Source organism: Trichosurus vulpecula, chromosome 3 (genome assembly GCF_011100635.1).
Source record: "Trichosurus vulpecula isolate mTriVul1 chromosome 3, mTriVul1.pri, whole genome shotgun sequence".
NCBI classification, from domain to species: Eukaryota; Metazoa; Chordata; class Mammalia; order Diprotodontia; family Phalangeridae; genus Trichosurus; species Trichosurus vulpecula.
The window spans coordinates 378182776-378200862 of NC_050575.1; the positions used below are offsets into that span (position 1 = coordinate 378182776).

The 18087-nt window shown below is 40.2% G+C and overlaps 1 protein-coding gene across 1 annotated transcript in view; it reads left to right on the plus strand.

Moving 5' to 3' along the window:
- LOC118840818 (cocaine esterase-like) overlaps positions 1–14897 on the plus strand; it is a 56364-nt gene extending 41467 nt beyond the window's left edge. Inside the window, exons 11-13 of the mRNA XM_036748169.1 lie at positions 5032–5154; positions 13665–13743; positions 14605–14897. Of these exons, the coding sequence (XP_036604064.1) occupies positions 5032–5154; positions 13665–13743; positions 14605–14869 (467 nt within the window). The 3' untranslated portion in view covers positions 14870–14897. The remainder of the gene's footprint in view (positions 1–5031; positions 5155–13664; positions 13744–14604) is intronic.
- The last annotated feature ends 3190 nt before the right edge of the window (positions 14898–18087 follow it).

The window sequence follows — 18087 nt, forward strand, 5'->3', positions numbered from 1 at the left end:
CTTTCAATTTCTATTTTGCCCTGTGGCTCTAGAATATCAGGGCAGTTCTCCTTGATAGTTTCTTGAAAGATGATATCTAGGCTCTTTTTTTGATCATGACTTTCAGGTTGTCCAATAATTTTTAAATTATCTCTCCTGGATCTATTTTCCAGGTCAGTGGTTTTTCCAATGAGATATTTCACATTGTCTTCCATTTTTCATTCTTTGGTTCTGTTTTATAATATCTTGATTTCTCATAAAGTCACTAGCTCCACTTGCTCTAATCTAATTTTTAAGGTACTATTTTCTTCAGTGGTCTTTTGGACCTCCTTTTCCATTTGGCTAATTCTGCCTTTCAAGGCATTCTTCTCCTCATTGGCCTTTTGGAGCTCTTTTGCCATTTGAGTTAGTCTGTTTTTTAAGGTGTTGTTTTACTTCAGTGTATTTTTCAGTATTTTTGGGGGTCTCCTTTAGCCAATCGTTGATTTGTTTTTCATGGTTTTCTCGCATCCTTCTCATTTCTCTTCCCAATTTTTCCTCTACTTCTCTAACTTGCTTTTCCAAATCCTTTTTGAGATCTTCCATGGCCTGGGACCAGTTCATATTTTTCTTGGAGGCTTTTGGTGTAGGGTCTTTCACTTTATTGACTTCTTTAGGCTATGTATTTTGGTCTTCTTTGTCAGCAAAGAAAAATTCAAAGTCTGAGACTGAATCTCAGTGATTTTTCACTGCCTGGCCATATTCCCAGCCAACTAACTTGACCTTTAAGTTTTTCAGTGGGGTATGACTGCTTGTAGACTAGAGAGTTCTATGTTCCACGTTTGGGGGGGATGTGCCAGCTCTGCCACACCAGCACTGCTCCTTCCCCAAGAACCCCCAACCCGGACCTGGCTTAGATCTTCGGCAGGCTGTGCACTCCTGCTCTGATCCGCCACTTAATTCCTGCCACCAGGTGGGCTTGGGGCCAGAAGCAACAACAGCCTTGGCTGCCCCACCTCCACTGCCCCCGGGGCTGGAAGCCAAACCTCAAACTCCTTCCACTCCCGCCACTTTTCCCACTAACCTTCTCAGCAGTCTTTGGTGTTTGTGGGTTGAGAAGTCTGGTAACTGCCTCAGCTCACTGATTCAGGGTGCTAGGGCATGCTCTGCCCAGTTGCTGGTCTGGTTGGTCCACGCTGCTCAGGCTGGGCTCGACTCCACTCCATTTCCAGCTCCCAGCTCCCAGCTCCGTGTGGGATAGACCTCACCCAGAGACCATCCAGGTTGTGCTGGGCTGGACCCTGCTTCCCTGTGCTGTTTTGTGGGTTCTGCCGTTCTAGAATTGGTTCAAAGCCATTTTTTATAGGTTTTTGGAGGGACTCGGTACGGAGCTCACGCTAGACCCTGCTTACCAGCCGCCATCTTGGCTTCGCCCCCCTTTTGCTAATATTTTATTTAAAATTTTTGCATCAATATTCATTAGAGAAATTGGTCTATAATTTTCTTTCTCTGTTTTGACTCTCCCTGGTTTGGGTATTAGTACCATATTTGTGTCATAAAAAGAATTTGGTAGGACTCCTTCTTCACCTATTTTACCAAATAGTCTACAAAGTATAGGAATTTGTTGTTCTTTAAATGTTTGATAGAATTCACATGTAAAACCATCTGGCCCTGGAGATTTTTCCTAGGGAGTTCATTGATGGCTTGCTCAATTTCTTTTTCTGAGATGGGGTTATTTAGAAATTTTACTTCCTTTTCTGTTAACCTGGGAAGTTTATGTTTTTGTAGATATTCATCTATATCTCCAAGGTTGTCAAATTTATGGGCATACAATTGGGTAAAAGAATTCAAAATTATTGTTTTGATTTCCTCTTCATTAGAGGTGAACTCACCCTTTTTATTTTTGATACTGGTAATTTGATTTTCTTCTTTCTTTTTTTTAGTCAAATTGGCCAAATTTTATTCAATTTTATTGGTTTTTTCATAAAACCAGCTCTTTGTTTTATTTATTAATTCAATAGTTTTCTTGGTTTCAATTTTATTAATCTCTCCTTTGATTTTCAGTATTTCTTATTTGGTATTTAACTGAGGGTTTTCAATTTGCTCTTTTTCTAGCTTTTTCAGCTGTATGCCCAGATCATTGATCTCCCTTTTCCATATTGGGTTCTGCAGTTCTAGAATTTGTTCAGAGCCATTTTTATAGGTTTTTGGAGGGACGTGGTGAGGAGCTCATGCAAGTCCCTGCTTTCCAGGCACCATATATGGTGCCTTTTAGTAGGATGTAATGTCCTTCCTTATCTCTTTTAATTAAATCTATCTTTACTTTTGCTTTGTCTGAGATTAGGATTGCTACACCTGCTTTTTTTACTTTAGCTGAGGCGCAATATATTTTACTGCAGCCTTTTATCTTTACCCAGTGTGTATCCCACTGTTTCAAATGTGTTTTGTGTAAACAGCATATTGTAGGATTATAGTTTTTAATCCATTTCTGCTACCTGCTTCCATTTTGTTAGAGAGCTCATTCTATTCACGTTCACAGTTATGATTTCTATATGTGTCTTTTTCTCCATCCTATTTCCCCATTTATGCTTTTATTTCTCCCTTTCCCCTTCCCCTCCTCAACAAAGTTTTGCTTTTGACTGCCACCTTCCTCAGTTTACCCTCCCTCTTTATTCCCTTCCCTTATCTTACCATTTCCCACTTGCTACTTCTCCCCTCCCTTCTGACCACCCCCTCCCTTTTCCCCCCTTCCCCTCCTACTTCCCGTAGGACAAGTTAGATTTCTATACTTATCAGGGTATGTTATTCCCTTCTTGAACCAGATCAGATGACAGTAAAGCTCAAATACTGCTCTTCTCCCTCCCTTCTTTCCCTCTACCATAATATAATTTTGTGCCTCTTCATTTGGTGTAATTTACCCTTTTCTACTACCTCCTTACCTCTTCTCTCATAGCCCTCCCTTTACATCACTTACTTATGTTTTTTTTTTATTTTTATATCATTTATTTTATACAGGCAGTCACAATCTATGTGTATCCCTTTCAATTGTCATAATAGCTGTAGCATTATCAAGACTGACATATATATGTATATATATAAAACATACATAAGATGATATAATCCCACATAAAGATTCAAACAACCTGCCCTTATTGGTTAATAAGATTTGTGGGGGGTTTTACCCCTGTTTACCTTTTTATGTCTCTCTTGAGTTTTGCATTTGGAGATCCAATTTTCCATTGAGTTCTGGCCTTGTCATCAGGAAGGTCTGGAATTCCCTTATTTTATTGAATGTCCATCTCCTTGCCTGAAAAATTATGCTTAATTTTGCTGGGTAGTTGATCCTTGGTTGTAGTCCCAGCTCCTTTGCCCTTCGGAATATCATATTCCAATTTCTCCTGTCTTTTAATGTGGAAGCTGAGAGATCCTGCACTGATCCTGACTGTAATTCCACGATAAATTGTTTCTTTTTGGCTGCTTGCAGTATTTTCTTCTTGACTTAGTAGTTCTGAAATTTGACTATAATATTTCTTGGTGTTTTCAGTTTGGGATCTCTTTCAGGGGGTGATCGGTGAATTCTTTCAATGACTATTATGCCCTGTGGTTCTGCCCTCTGGGCAATTGTCTTTAATAATTTCTTTGAAAATACTGTCAAGGCTCTTTTTATCATCTTGGATTTCCGGTAGACCAATAACTCTTAATTGTCTCTCCTGGATCTATTTTCCAGGTCAGTTGTTTTCCCAATCAAATATTTCACACTTTTTTTCTATTTTTTTCATTCTTTACATTTTGTTTACTACTTCTTGGTGCCTTATACATTCATTAGCTTCCACTTGCCCAAGTCTAATTTTTAATGAGTTAGTGTTTTCATTTTGCTTTTGAGTCTCCTTTTCCAATTGGTTGATTGTACCTCTCAGGGTGTCATTTTTTCTATTTAGATTCTGAATCTCCGTGGCCATTTCACCAATCTTGTTCTTTAGGGACTTGATTTCATCAGTGTTTTTTTTCCTATTTTTTCTGTTTTTTCTTTTACCTCCCTAATTTGGTTTTTAAAGTCCTCCTTTAGCTCTTCCAGCAATGCTTTTTGGGCTGCAGACGAGTTCACATTACCTTTTGATATATCAGATGTATCTATAGTGTCATTGCTGTCCCTCTTCCAAATTGGTATTTTGATCCTGCCTGTCTCCATAAAAAGAATCTATGGTCCTCGGGTTTTTTGTGGTCTTCTTCATGTTGGTTAGCCTTTTCCTGGCTTTACAACAATTTCTGTCTTTGGGGCTCAGGGCTCTCTGTCCCAGCTTTCTTATACTGGGGATTATGAGTCTAGTTGTTGTCTTTGTAAATTATAGCCTTCAGTTTCCTGAGGTGTGGGGGAGGGGTCTGGCTCCCTGATGTCTCTTTCCCTAGGGGTGCTCTCCAGCACTGTTGCTGTTCAGCAATGGTTTCAGCTCTTTATTGTTTGAGCTAGTCTGAGTACTTCCCCTAGGGGAGCAAAATTACGTCTGGTCTCCTGGTGTTGACCCCTGCCGGCTCTGCCGCTGTGGGACTAATGAACTTCTACTATTTGGCCACTGAAGCCCCACTTCTATCTCCTCTGTTCCAACCTTCTTTTTTTTCCCGAGAAATTCTCTGGGTGGGGAGGGGAGGGATTAGAGCTGTTTACCTGGCCATTATGTCTCCCAGAAGTTCAAGAAGCATTTCATAACTTTGTGCTATTAGCCTCAGAAGTTGATTTTTCATGGCCGGTGGCGTTGCGCTGCCTCTCGTTGCTTCCGTAGACTGCCGTCCTGTGTTGGGAGGCCTGGGGATCTCAGCCGGTTTCGGGTGCCCAGCTTTCTCCCAGGCTGTCTCCCACGTGGGTTTCCCGGCAGGCCGCTTCCGCTTTGGTCTGGAGCAGCTCCTCACCTGGGACAGTATTTGTCAAGGGGCTGCCCTCTGGGAGCTTCAACGTTAATGGCCACCTACCATCACCCCCCACCCAAAATGAGTGGATCAGGGCAGGGGCCCCTGGCATGTGGCCCTGCCCTGTGTTCAATGTGTCAATAACCGTGGGCATTTCTTATGTTTGCCTAGGTCTCAGCTCTCCAGTCTACTTTTATGAATTTCAGCATCGACCAAGCCCACTTAAGGACCTCACTCCTGATGTTGTGAAGGCTGATCATGGTGATGATCTGTATTTTGTCTTTGGAGCACCTTGTAAGCAAGAGAGATTGGATGGAGTTGGAAGCTGTGGGTGGTGGTGAGGGGAAGGGAGTGATTGTGTCTTTTGTAAGGAGAGGAAACTGAAGTTCAGAGAGAGGAATGGCCTTATCTAATATCACAGAGTTAGCAGGTCTAACCCTAAACCCAGTGTTGCTTCTCTCCTACCAGGTTCCCTTAGGGAGCATTGAATAGGGGACCAGATACCTGAGAAAAGCTTTTGTTTTTCTTTTTTATTCTTTGTACTTTGTATCTCCAACCTTTACCAGAGTGCCAGCGATAGAGGAGACTGAGTGATTGGAGATTAAGGCATCAGCCTTGGAAGTCCCTTTTATTGTTCAGGTGAACTGACTCAGGATGATCGAATCAGCTGTTCTTTTCAATTCAGTTTACATAATGAAGCACATCCAACATGCAGAGCCCTCTGTTCTACTCTGGGGAAGACACAACATATCGTAAGACACAGTCTCTGACTTCTTGGAGTTTACAACCCAGAAGGGAAGATGAGGACATGAATGCAAAAAAAATTTCCATATGTCACTGGGACTCTGACCTCAGCAATGCCTACACCTCTCCTGTGATGTAGACCCTAACCTGTCACACTATCTTGTCCTGGGTGATTCTTGTCCTTGTGCTTCCATAAATCCTGCAGAGATGATCTGTCCAATGGTGCTGGAAGCCTTCCCTCCCTCCATCTCTTTCTACCTTTGCTCCCTCCATCTCTCCCTTCCTTTCCTTCTCTTCCTCCCTCCCTCCCTTCCTCCCTCTCTTTTCTCCAGTTGTTCTGATTCATTTTCTTTACCAGTGCATCCATTTGTTGATTGTTGGACAAAAGTCTCACATTTAGCAGTCTTTGAAGTTAATGTTTGTAGACAGTCTCTAATCTATGTTTTTGGAAGTCTTCTTTCCCTGTTTTCACCTCCTTGTTCCTTTTCTGGCAGAACTGGAAAGCCAGTTTATACCTTTATCTCATTCATGACTTGCCATGGCCAATGAAACATTGCCTTATGGGCCAGCTGCTGCTCCTGAGCCTGTCTGCATGGCCCCAGGCAGGGGATGAATGGCAGGCACCGTCTGGGGCTGGGGCCATAGGCGAAGCCTTTAGAGCTACCACAGCTTGTGCTATGGTGCTGTAGCTTAATAACTGTTATAAATGACATATATAAAATCATGCCACTATGGGGGCAGAGCCAAGATGGCCACATGAAGGCAGCGTCTTACTGGAGCTCTCTCACAAGGTCTGTCAGATTCCTATAAAAAAGTGAATTTGAGCAGATTTGAGAGAGTCAGAAACCACGAGCAGTCTGCGTGGGGCAAATTTCCAAGCCGGGAGAGTCTGAAAGGCTGAAGGCACGAATCTGTAGGCTCAGAGAGGACTCAGTGTGGGGAGCTGCTCCAGACCAAAGCGGAAGCGGCTGGCCGGGAAATCCATGTGGGAGACAAGGTGGGAGAAAGCTGGGTGCCCAAAACTGGCGGAGATCCCCAGGCCTCCCAACACAGGACAGCAGTCTGTGGAAGCAAGGAGAGGCAGAGCAATGCCACCGGCTGGGGAAATACCTACTCCTGAGGCTTGCAGCCCAAAGGAATGAAACGCGGATTCCAGGAGACATAATGACAAGGTAAATGGCTCTAATCTCTCCCCCCATCACCTAGAGAATTCCTCGGGGGAAAAATGCTGGAACAGAGGAGAAAGAAGTGGGGCTTCAGTGGTCAAATAGTAGAAGTTCATTAGTCCCAGAGGGGCAGAGTCAGCAGGGGACAACACCAGGAGCCCAGACGTAATCTTGCTCCCCCAGGGGAAGTGCCAGAAATCAGCTCAAACAACAAACAGCTGAGACCATTGCTGAAAAGCTACAGTGCTTGAGAGCACCCATAGGGAGTGAGAAGTTAGGGAGCCAGACCCCCTCCTCCACACCTCAGGAAACAGAAGGCTATAATTCTAGACTCACAACCCCCAGAATAAGAAAGCTGGGACAGAGAGCCCTATGCCCCAAAGGCAGAAAATTGTTGTAAAGTCAGGAAAAGGCTAACCAACATGAAGAAGAACACAAAAAACCCAAGGACCATAGATTCTTTTTATGGAGACAGGCAGGATCAAAATACCAATATGGAGGAGAACAGCAATGACACTGTAGATACATCGGATACCTCAAAAGATAATGTGAACTGGTCTCCAGCCAAAAAAGCATTGCTGCAAGAGCTAAAGGAGGATTTTAAAAACAAAATCAGGGAGGTAAAAGAAAACCTGGAAAAAATGGAAAAGTCCCTAAAGAATAAGATTGGCGAAATGGCCATGGAGATTCAGAATCTAAATAGAGAAAATGAAACCCTGAGAAGTGCAATCAACCAATTAGAAAAGGAGACTCAAAAGCAAAATGAAAACACTAACTCATTAAAAATTAGACTTGGGCAAGTGGAAGCTAATGAATCTATAAGGCACCAAGAAGTAGTAAAACAAAATGTAAAGAATGAAAAAAAATAGAAAAAAAAGTGTGAAATATTTGATTGGGAAAACAACTGACCTGGAAAATAGATCCAGGAGAGACAAATTAAGAGTTATTGGTCTACCGGAAATCCAAGATGATAAAAAGAGCCTTGACAGTATTTTCAAAGAAATTATTAAAGACAATTGCCCAGAGTGCAGAACCAGAGGGCAAAATAGTCATTGAAAGAATTCACCGATCACCCCCTGAAAGAGATCCCAAACTGAAAACACCAAGAAATATTATAGTCAAATTTCAGAACTATTAAGTTGAGGAGAAAATACTGCAAGCATCCAAAAAGAAACAATTTATCGTGGAATTACAGTCAGGATCATGCAGGATCTCTCAGCTTCCACATTAAAAGACAGGAGAAATTGGAATATGATATTCCGAAGGGCAAAGGAGCTGGGACTACAACCAAGGATCAACTACCCAGCAAAATTAAGCATAATTTTTCAGGCAAGGAGATGGACATTCAATAAAATAAGGGAATTCCAGACCTTCCTGATGACAAGGCCAGAACTCAATGGAAAATTGGATCTCCAAATGCAAAACTCAAGAGAGACATAAAAAGGTAACGGGGGAAAATCCAACAAACCTCTATAACCATAAGGGCAGGTTGTTTGAATCTTTATGTGGGGATTATATCATCTTATGTATGTTTATATTATATATATATATCAGTCTTAGATAGGTATAAATATTATGAATACATTACAGGAGAAACAATAGATTGTGATACCATGAAATTATGCTGTATAGATTACTAGTAAGATAGTAAATATAAGTAAGAGATGTAAAGGGAGGGCTATGAGAGAACAGGTAAGGAGGTAGTAGAAAAGGTGAATTACACCAAAGAAGTGGCACAAAACATATTATAGTAGAGGGAAGAAGGGAGGGAGAAGAGGCATAGTTTTGAGCTTTACTGTCATCGGATCTGGCTCAGGAAGGGAATAACATACCCTGATACGTTTAGAATCAACTTGTCTACAAGGAAGTAGGAGGAGAAGGGGGGGGACAGGAAGGGGGTGTCGAAGGAGGGAAAGTTAGAGGGGGAAATGGTAATATAAGGGAGGGGAATAAAGAGGGAGGGTAAACTGAGGAAGGTGGCAGTCAAAAGCAAAACTTTGTTGAGGAGGAGAAGGGGAAAGGGAGAAATAAAAGCATAAATGGGGAAATAGGATGGAGAAAAAGACACAGATAGAAATCATAACTGTGAACGTGAATGGGATGAACACTCTCATAAAACAGAAAAGAATAGCAGAATGGATTAAAAACCATAATCTTACAATATGCTGTTTACAAGAAACACATTTGAAATAGGCGGATACACACAGGGTAAAGGTAAAAAGCTTGAGTAAAATATTTTGTGCCTCAGCTAAAGTAAAAAAAGCAGGTGTAGCAATCCTAATCTCAGACAAAGCAAAAATAAAGATAGGTTTAATTAAAGAGATAAAGAAGGACATTATATCCTGCTTAAAGGCACCATAAACAATGAAGCAATATCATTGCTTAACATATATTCACCAAGTGGTGAGGCATACAATTTCTTAGAGGAGAGGTTAAGGGAGTTACAGGAAGAAATAGACAGCAAAAGTATAATATTGGGAGACCTCATCCTCCCCCTTTCTGAACTTGATAAATCTATCCTCCAAATAAATAAGAATAAAGTTAAGGAGGTAAACAGAATTGTAGAAAAGGCAGGTATGATAGACCTCTGGAGAAAACTGAATGGGAATAAAAAGGAATATACCTTCTTCTCAAAGGTACATGGCACATACTCAAAAATTGACCATGTACTAGGCTATACAAACCTCACAATCCAGTGCAGAAAGGCAGAAGTAGTCACATGCACACTTTTCAGATCATGATGCAATAAGAATTATTTGTAACAAAGAACCATGGAAAAATGATCTAAAAATTAATTGGAAACTAAATAATCTAATTCTAAAGAATGAGTGGGCCAAAGAACAAATCAGAGAAACAATTAATAACTTCATTCAAGAGAATGACAATAATGAAACAACATACCAAAACTTATGGGATGCAGCAAAAGCAGTTCTTAGGGGAAGTTTTATATCCCTAAATGCTTACATGAATAAAATAGGGAAAAAGGATATCAATGATCTGGGCATACAGCTGAAAAAGCTAGAAAAAGAGCAAATTGAAAAGCTCCCATGTTAAATACCAAATTAGAAATACTGAAAATCAAAGGAGAGATTAATAAAATTGAAACCAAGAAAACTATTGAATTAATAAATAAAACAAAGAGCTGGTTTTATGTAAAAACCAATAAAATTGATAAACCTTTGGCCAATTGGACTAAAAAAAAAGAAAGAAGAAAATCAAATTACCAGTATCAAAAATAAAAAGGGTGAGTTCACCTCTAATGAAGAGGAAATCAAAAGCAATAATTAGGAATTATTTTACCCAATTGTATGCCCATAAATTTGACAACCTTGAAGATATAGGATGAATATCTACAAAAACATAAACTTACCAGGTTAACAGAAAAGGAAGTAAAATTTCTAAATAACCCCATCTCAGAAAAATAAATTGAGCATGCCATCAATGAACTCCCTAGGAAAAAATCTCCAGGGCCAGATGGTTTTACATGTGAATTCTATCAAACATTTAAAGAACAACTAATTCCAATACTTTGTAGACTATTTGGTAAAATAGGTGAAGAAGGAGTCCTACCAAATTCTTTTTATGACACAAATATGGTACTAATACCCAAACCAGGGAGAGTCAAAACAGAGAAAGAAAATTATAGACCAATTTCTCTAATGAATATTGATGCAAAAAGTTTAAATAAAATATTAGCAAAAATATTGCAGCAACTTATCACGAGAATAATACACTATGACCAGGTAGCATTTCTTCCGGGAATGCAAGGCTGGTTCAATATTAGGAAAACTATTAGCATCATTGACCATATGAATAACAAAACTAGCAGAAACCATATGATCATCTCAATAGATGCAGAAAAAGCCTTTGACAAAATACAACACCCATTCCTATTAAAAACACTAGAAAGCATAGGAATAAACGGAACCTTCCTTAAAATTATAAATAGCATCTACCTAAAACCATCAACAAGCATTATTTGTAATGGGGATAAGCTAGATGCATTCCCAATAAGATCAGGTGTAAAACAAGGATGTCCATTATCACCCCTACTAATCAATTTGGTACTAAAAACGTTAGCTGTAGCAATAAGAGAAGAACAAAAATTGAAGGAATTAGAATAGGAAAAGAAGAAACTAAATTATCTCTTTTTGCAGATGATATGATGATTTATTTAGAGAATCCTAGTGAATCAAGTAAAAAACTATTTGAAATAATAAACAACTTTAGCAAAGTTGCAGGACATAAAATAAACCTACATAAATCCTCAGCATTCCTTTACATTACTGACAAAGCCCAATAGCAAGAGATACAAAGAGAAATTCCATTCAAAGTTACTGTAGACACTATAAAATATTTGGGAGTCTATTTGCCATGACGAACCCAGGGCCTATAGGAACATAACTATGAATCAGTTTTCACGTGAATAAAGTCAGATCTAAATAAATGGAAAAATATCAGTTGCTCATGGTTAGGCCAAGCTAATATAATAAAAATGACAATTTTACCTAAATTAATCTATCCTATTCAGTGCCATACCAATCGAACTACCAAAAAATTATTTTACTGAGCTGGATAAAATAATGACAGAATTCATCTGGAAAAACAAGAGGTCTAGAATATCTAGGGTATTAATGAAAAGAAATGCTAGAGAAGGTGGCCTAGCCATACCAGATATTAAACTGTACTACAGAGCAGCAGTCATCAAAACTACCTGGTAGTGGCTAAGAAACAGAGGTGTGGATCAGTGGAATAGGATAGGAACACAAGATAGAGAAGTCAACAACTATAGCAATCTACTCTTTGATAAATCCAGAGAGGCCAGCTTCTGGGCTAATAATCCACTATTTCACAAAAACTGCTGGGAAAATTGGAAAATGGTAGGGCGGAAACAGGGGCATAGACCAATATCTTACACCATATACCAAAATAAAGTCAAAATGGGTTCATGATTTAAGAGTAAAAGCTGATACTATAAGTAATTTGGGAGAGCAAGGAATACTTTACTTATCAGATTTATGGAAAAGAAAAGAATTCATGACCCAACAAGAAATAGAGAGCATTACAAAATGCAAAATGGATAATTTTGATTATGTTAAATTGAAATGTTTATGTACAAAAAAAAAGCGAATGCAACAAAAATTAGGAGGGAATCAGAAAATTGGGAGAAAATCTTTACAACTAGTATCTCTGATAAAGGTCTCAATTCTAAAATATACAGGTAACTGAGCCAAATATATAGGAATACAAGCCATTCCCCAATTCAGAAATGGTCAAAGGATATGAAGAGGCAGTTTTCAGAGGAAGAAATTAATGCTATCTATAGGCATATGAAAAAATGCTCTGGATCACTACTGATTAGAGAAATGCAAATCAAAACAACTCTTAGATACTACATCTCGCCTGTAAGATTGGCTAAAATATCAAAGCAGGAGGATGATAAATGCTGGAGAGGATGTGAGAAAATTGGAACATTGTTACATTGCTGGTGGAGTTGTGAGATGATCCAGCCATTTTGGAGAGTAATTTGGAACTATGCCCAAAGGACCATAGGAATGTTCATAACCTTTGACCCAGCAATACCACTTCTAGGGTTGTATCCCAAAGAAATCACACAAGAGGGAAAGTGACCCATATGTACAAAGATATTTATAGCAGCTCTTTTTGTGGTAGCCAGGAATTGGAAATCAAAGGGATGCCCATCAATTGGGGAATGGCTGAACAAGCTGTGGTATATGAAGGTAAAGGAATACTATTGTGCCATAAGAAATGGGGATGATACGGACTTCTTAACAACCTGGAAAAACCTACGTGACATAATGCTGAGTGAGCGGAGCAGAGCCAGGAGAACATTGTACACAACCACAGATATATGGATTCCGTGAGGACCAACCCTGACAGCCTTCATCCTTCTCAGCAACACAAGGTGCAAGGAGAGCTCCAAGGGACTCACGATGGAGAATGCTATCTACATCCAGAGAAAGATCTGTGAAGTTTGAATGCAGCTTGAGGCACACTACATGCTCGCCTTTTTTTCTTCTCTTTTGTTTTTGTTTTTCGGGGGCTTTTTTGGTTCTGTTTCTTCTTTCTCATGATTCATTCCATTGGTCATAATTCTTCTCCACAACTTGACTAGTGTATAAATTAATTCAATGCAAAGTTACACATGGTAGTTATATGAGATTCCATGCCATCTTGGGGAGGGATTGGGGAAGGAGGGGAGAAAATCTGGAACTCAAAATTATGTAGAACCATGTGTTGTAAACTAAAAATAAAAAAATAAAAATAAAAAATAATCATGCCACTATTATGATTACATATAACAAAATATGCTTTTATAGAATTATAATACATGTAGTTTTATATGTGATATTTTATTACATTATTATAACTACATAATAATACAAATGTACTATAATAATGATAACTAACATTTACGTAACACCCTTGAAAGTTTTCTAAAGCACTCTATAAATATCGTCCCTTTTTTTAACCCTCGCAACAACCCTCAGGTGCAGATGTTATTATTATTCCCATTTTTCAATCAAAGAAAGGAAGGCAGACAGAGGTTAAGTGACTTACCCAGAGTCACTCCTCTAGTCAGCATCTGAAGACACATTAGAACTCGGGTCTTCCTGATTTCAAGTCCAGGTGTCCCCCATTTTGTGGAGGGGGCAGGGCGGAGAGACACAGTTATAGAGGCAGACAGAGTTGGTGAACAGAAGCCTCAGGAGGTCCTCTGGGAGGGGAGTGACAGGAAGGAAACTATTGGAGGAAGATAAGGTCAGTGGCCAGAGGAGGATTGACTGGGTGGTTGGGGCTGGGGACTAGAGGAAAGGAGGCTTTAGGTCTGCATTTTAACCTTAACAAAGATGTTTGTTTCTCTGTTCCTAGTTTTAGGAGAGGGAACAGAAGAGGAAAAACTCCTGAGCCACAGGATAATGAGCTACTGGGCAAACTTTGCCCGTCATGGGTGAGAAAGCTGCCCCTTGGTTTCCCAATGTTTTCCCTGTGATGTAGTGCCTGTTCCTAGGCACATAAAAGTTTCTCGCCTTCATAGAATTTCCCTGAATGAAATTTGTTCAGGAAAAAAATGTTATATTGAGCTACAGGCAAGGTCTGGTGAACAAATGTAGCCCTTCTACAAGTTCATGGCCATGGTTGGAGGGGTTATTGCTCTGGCAGACTCACCCAACACATGGGCAGCTTCAAGGGAAAAAAAGAAAGATCAGCAACTGCACCACCATCCTGGAGTCTCAGTGACTTCTCTTCCCCCTTGGGAAGCATTAGAACAGGCGGTAGTGGCAAGAGCCTTGTATTTGGGGTTCATTGTTGTTATGTTTGATTCTTGGCAAAGATGCTGGAATAGTTTGCCATTTCCTTCTCCAGCTCATTCTATAGATGAGGAAACAGAGGCAAATATGGTTAAGTGATGTGCCCAGGGTTACAGAGGTAGTAAATGTCTGAGGCTGGATTTGAACTCAGGTCTTCCTGCTTCCTGGCTCAGCTTTATCCACTGCACCCCCTAGTTGCCCCATTGAAATGGAGTCCAATTATATGAAATCGAATTATGACTTGGTTCCTTATTTGCCATGTGAGTACTTTTCACTCTTTGGACCTTCCACCTTGGGTGCATTAGACAGGTACCACATGAACAATGAAAACCAAAGTGCTCAGGATGGGTGAGTAAGATTGCCTATGGCTGTTACCACTGTCAGGTGACTCCTCCCTTGGGGCCCCTTCCTTGGCTCTCAGGCTGAGCTGAGGATAGTTGGCTAAATGCATCAATGCAGAGGCCCTTTTCAGGTTCTGAATGTTTGGTTTTTCCTCCCAGGGACCCAAATGGTGCAGATCTTACTCACTGGCCAGTCTATGACCAGAAGGAAGAGTACATGCAGCTGAATTTGGAGTTGTCTGTGGGAAAGAGCCTGAAGAGTGATAAGTTTGAGTTCTGGACCAAGACTTTGCCTCAGAGGATGAAGGAATCACAGACTGAAAAAGGCCCGGGTGGAGTTGTGATCTCTAAGCATAACCTACTTCTACAATTGTTCTGGATCGATAAAACCCAATCTTTTGATTTGTTAGTTCCTTGCTCTTAACTGAAGTATAATGCAGTTTTGAGGGAAATACTTTGACTCTTACTTATTGCTGAGATGGGAAAAGAACGTAAATGATATCCAGAAGGGGAAAAAAGCATTAATACAGTGCCTACTATGTGCTGTTGAGTGTGCTAAGGAAACACTTCTACAAATATCCTCTCACTTGAAAGGGACCTTCTGATTCTGAGACAGTGTGAATCTGATGAGAGCAGCCAGTGTACCTTGTCTCTAAAGGAAATTATCCCTAGTTCATTTCATAGAATTATAGTGGAGATGGTTTCATTTTGTCGTTGTATCTCTAGGGCACTTATAGGGAAAGAATTAATGCTTAATGATTGACTGAAAGATTGATTCAGAGCTGGAAGGGATATTAGAAATCAATGAACAAGAATAAACACTGACCACCAGAGAAGGGAAAAGATTTGTCCAAGGTGACACAGACACTAGGCAGCCAGATCATCTGACTCCTAATCTAAGGCTCTTCTTAGTACACTGAGCTGCTGCCAGGGACTGGGGAAAATGTCAGCTGTCTCTGTCCTTCTTTATCAATTAGCAAGCATTTTCCAGACAACATTTCTGTGAGGAGACCATGTGATACACTGAAGGTCCCAAAAACAAAACTTCACAAAATCTAGCAAGTCAAGTGTTTTTTTTTTTACTTGCAAAGGAGCAGCATAGAGACAATTAGTATCTCTGAGCCTAAACTCACAGTGGTTCTTCTACAGGGTACCTTTTATATGGAAAAAAATTAGCAAAATCAAAGGAAATGCTTCCTCTATTAGGATTCGTTATGCTAACAAGATATTTCATAGTAACAATACACTTTACTAACAGGATGCACGCAGGAGTGTGCTGGTCAATGTTTAACAATCGGCTTTCTGAAAAACCCACAAGACCCACTTTTAAGTTATATTATTCACATTTTCTCCATCACTTTCTAAAGTTTAGAAATCAACAAAACAATGACCGAAATGCTAATTTGTTAAGATGTCAATTCTGAGGTGTAAATGCTCATACTAAAAATTTAACAACCGGCTCTAGTACAAGTTGGCTTTGGCATGTCCCTGGGATATAGGGATATATGATACTAGCGCATTCTTTTCATTAAGAAAAATCAAATGTTAAGCTATTAAAACGTTTTTGTCACTAAGAAGTTTCTGATTAAGAACATGAGACATACTTCATATAGGGTTCATACAATTAAGGCAGGATACAGGTGACATAGAGCATAGGGGTAGCTAGGTCTCTGGGTCATCTCACATCTGGTCCTTTAAAATAACCTGTGGCCTAGTTTTCCTTCTCCCAGTTTTTTTCCACACTCCAGCCCATCCTCCACTCAAATCTGATGATGTCACCCCTTATGCTATAAACTCTAGTGATTCCCTTTACTTCTAGGATCGAATATTAAACCCTTTGTCTGGCTTTTAAAGACCTTCAGAATTCAAAACCTTCCCCTCATTTCCTCTACTATATTCCCTCTCCTGTGCTCTTTGATCTGGTGATACTGGCCTCCTTGGAGTTCCTGGAACAAGACACTTCATCTCTGGGCTCTGGGAATATTCTCTGGCTGCCCCCATGCCCGGAAAGCTCTCTCTCCTCATCTGCACCTCCTGGCTTCCTTCAGATCTCAGCTAAAATCTTCCCTTTTGCAAGGAGCCTTTGCTATGGGCCCCTTAATGCTGGTGCCTTCTTGCTATTGAACATCCCCAATTTGCCTTCTATGTATTTTGTTTATCCAATGGTATCTTATCTCCCTTCATTAGATTATGAGCTCCACAAGGACAAATTTTTACCTCTCTTTGCCTCCCCAGTGCTTGAGCGCCTGGTGCATGGTGTGCCCTTCATAAATACTTGACTTGTCACCCACCAGCTATACGGTGCCAGCCAAATCCCTTTGTCTGCTGGCATGTATTTTTCCTTATGAACTCAGTGGGAATAATATAAATGTACCACTGACCTCCTAGACCTATTGTGAGCACTGGAGAGTATCCAACCTGGGCAAGAGTTTAAAGAATATCTGATCCATGGGTAGCTAGGTGGCACAGTGGATAAGCACCAGGCATAGAGTCAGGAGGACCTGAGTTCAAATTCAACCTCAGACACTTACTAGCTGTGTGACCCTGGGCAAGTTATTTAACTTGAATGCTTAAAAAACATGTCTAGTCCACCCCACTCATTGTCCTAGAAAGGACTCAAGGGCCCAGAAAGTGTACTTCACCCTAAGTCACACAGCTAAGAAGAGATTGTTCTGAGGCTCCATCTCAGGTCTTTAGGCTCCAAGACCTTCATTCTTGAATATGTCATCTGAATCATGCCTACCTCTTTTCTCACTTAAGCAACATCGTCATTAGAAGACTATTGTAGTTATCTGGGAAAATAGAATAACAAACTTATCTGTGAAGAAGGCTCTAAATTTTGTATGCTGTTTGGATGGATGTTTATTAGCTATAGTTAATAAGAATAATAGTTAACATTTATATAGTGCCTACTATGTGCCAACCATTATACTATGTGCTTTAATGCTATTATCTCATTTGATCATCACACTAACACTGTGAGGGGTGCACTATTCTTATCCTGATTTCACATACTAAGGTAGACAGAGGTTCAGTGACATGCCCAGAGCTGGCAACATTGTTCAAATGCCAAATGTATGTTTGCCTAAGAGACTATTTTTCGAGGAATCCGTGCAAGGAAGGTGCTCACATGGAGGTTAGAAAAACTGATACAAGGACACTCTCATCATCTCTCTTAAGAACTTTGGAATTGATTGCATGACATGACGGATGTTGGAAAAACACCCCCCAGCATGGTGTGCCCATGTCAAAGAAGATGCTGTGCTCTAAGTGATGCAGAATTACACTAGCTCAAAAGAGACATGAAATGCTCAAATTTGGACACATCTCCACTCCAGATGTTCATATGGACTCTTTGTGTCTGACCTGCGGTAGAGCTTTTGAGCTCATATTGGTGTTCTCAGCCACAGACAGACACACTTTACTCCAACATAGTAATGTCATTTTAGGTCCTCCTTGAGAACAAAGACAGTAACCAACCAACCAAGTGTCTGAGTCAGAATTTGAACTCAGGTGTTCCTGATTCCAAGTCCAGTGCTCATTCACCCACCATACCATAGAATTTGAAGTCTCTTGGAAGGGTCCCTTTTCTCTTTCCATCCAGAGGTGGTTTTCAGATACATTGCACATTGGAGGAAGCTG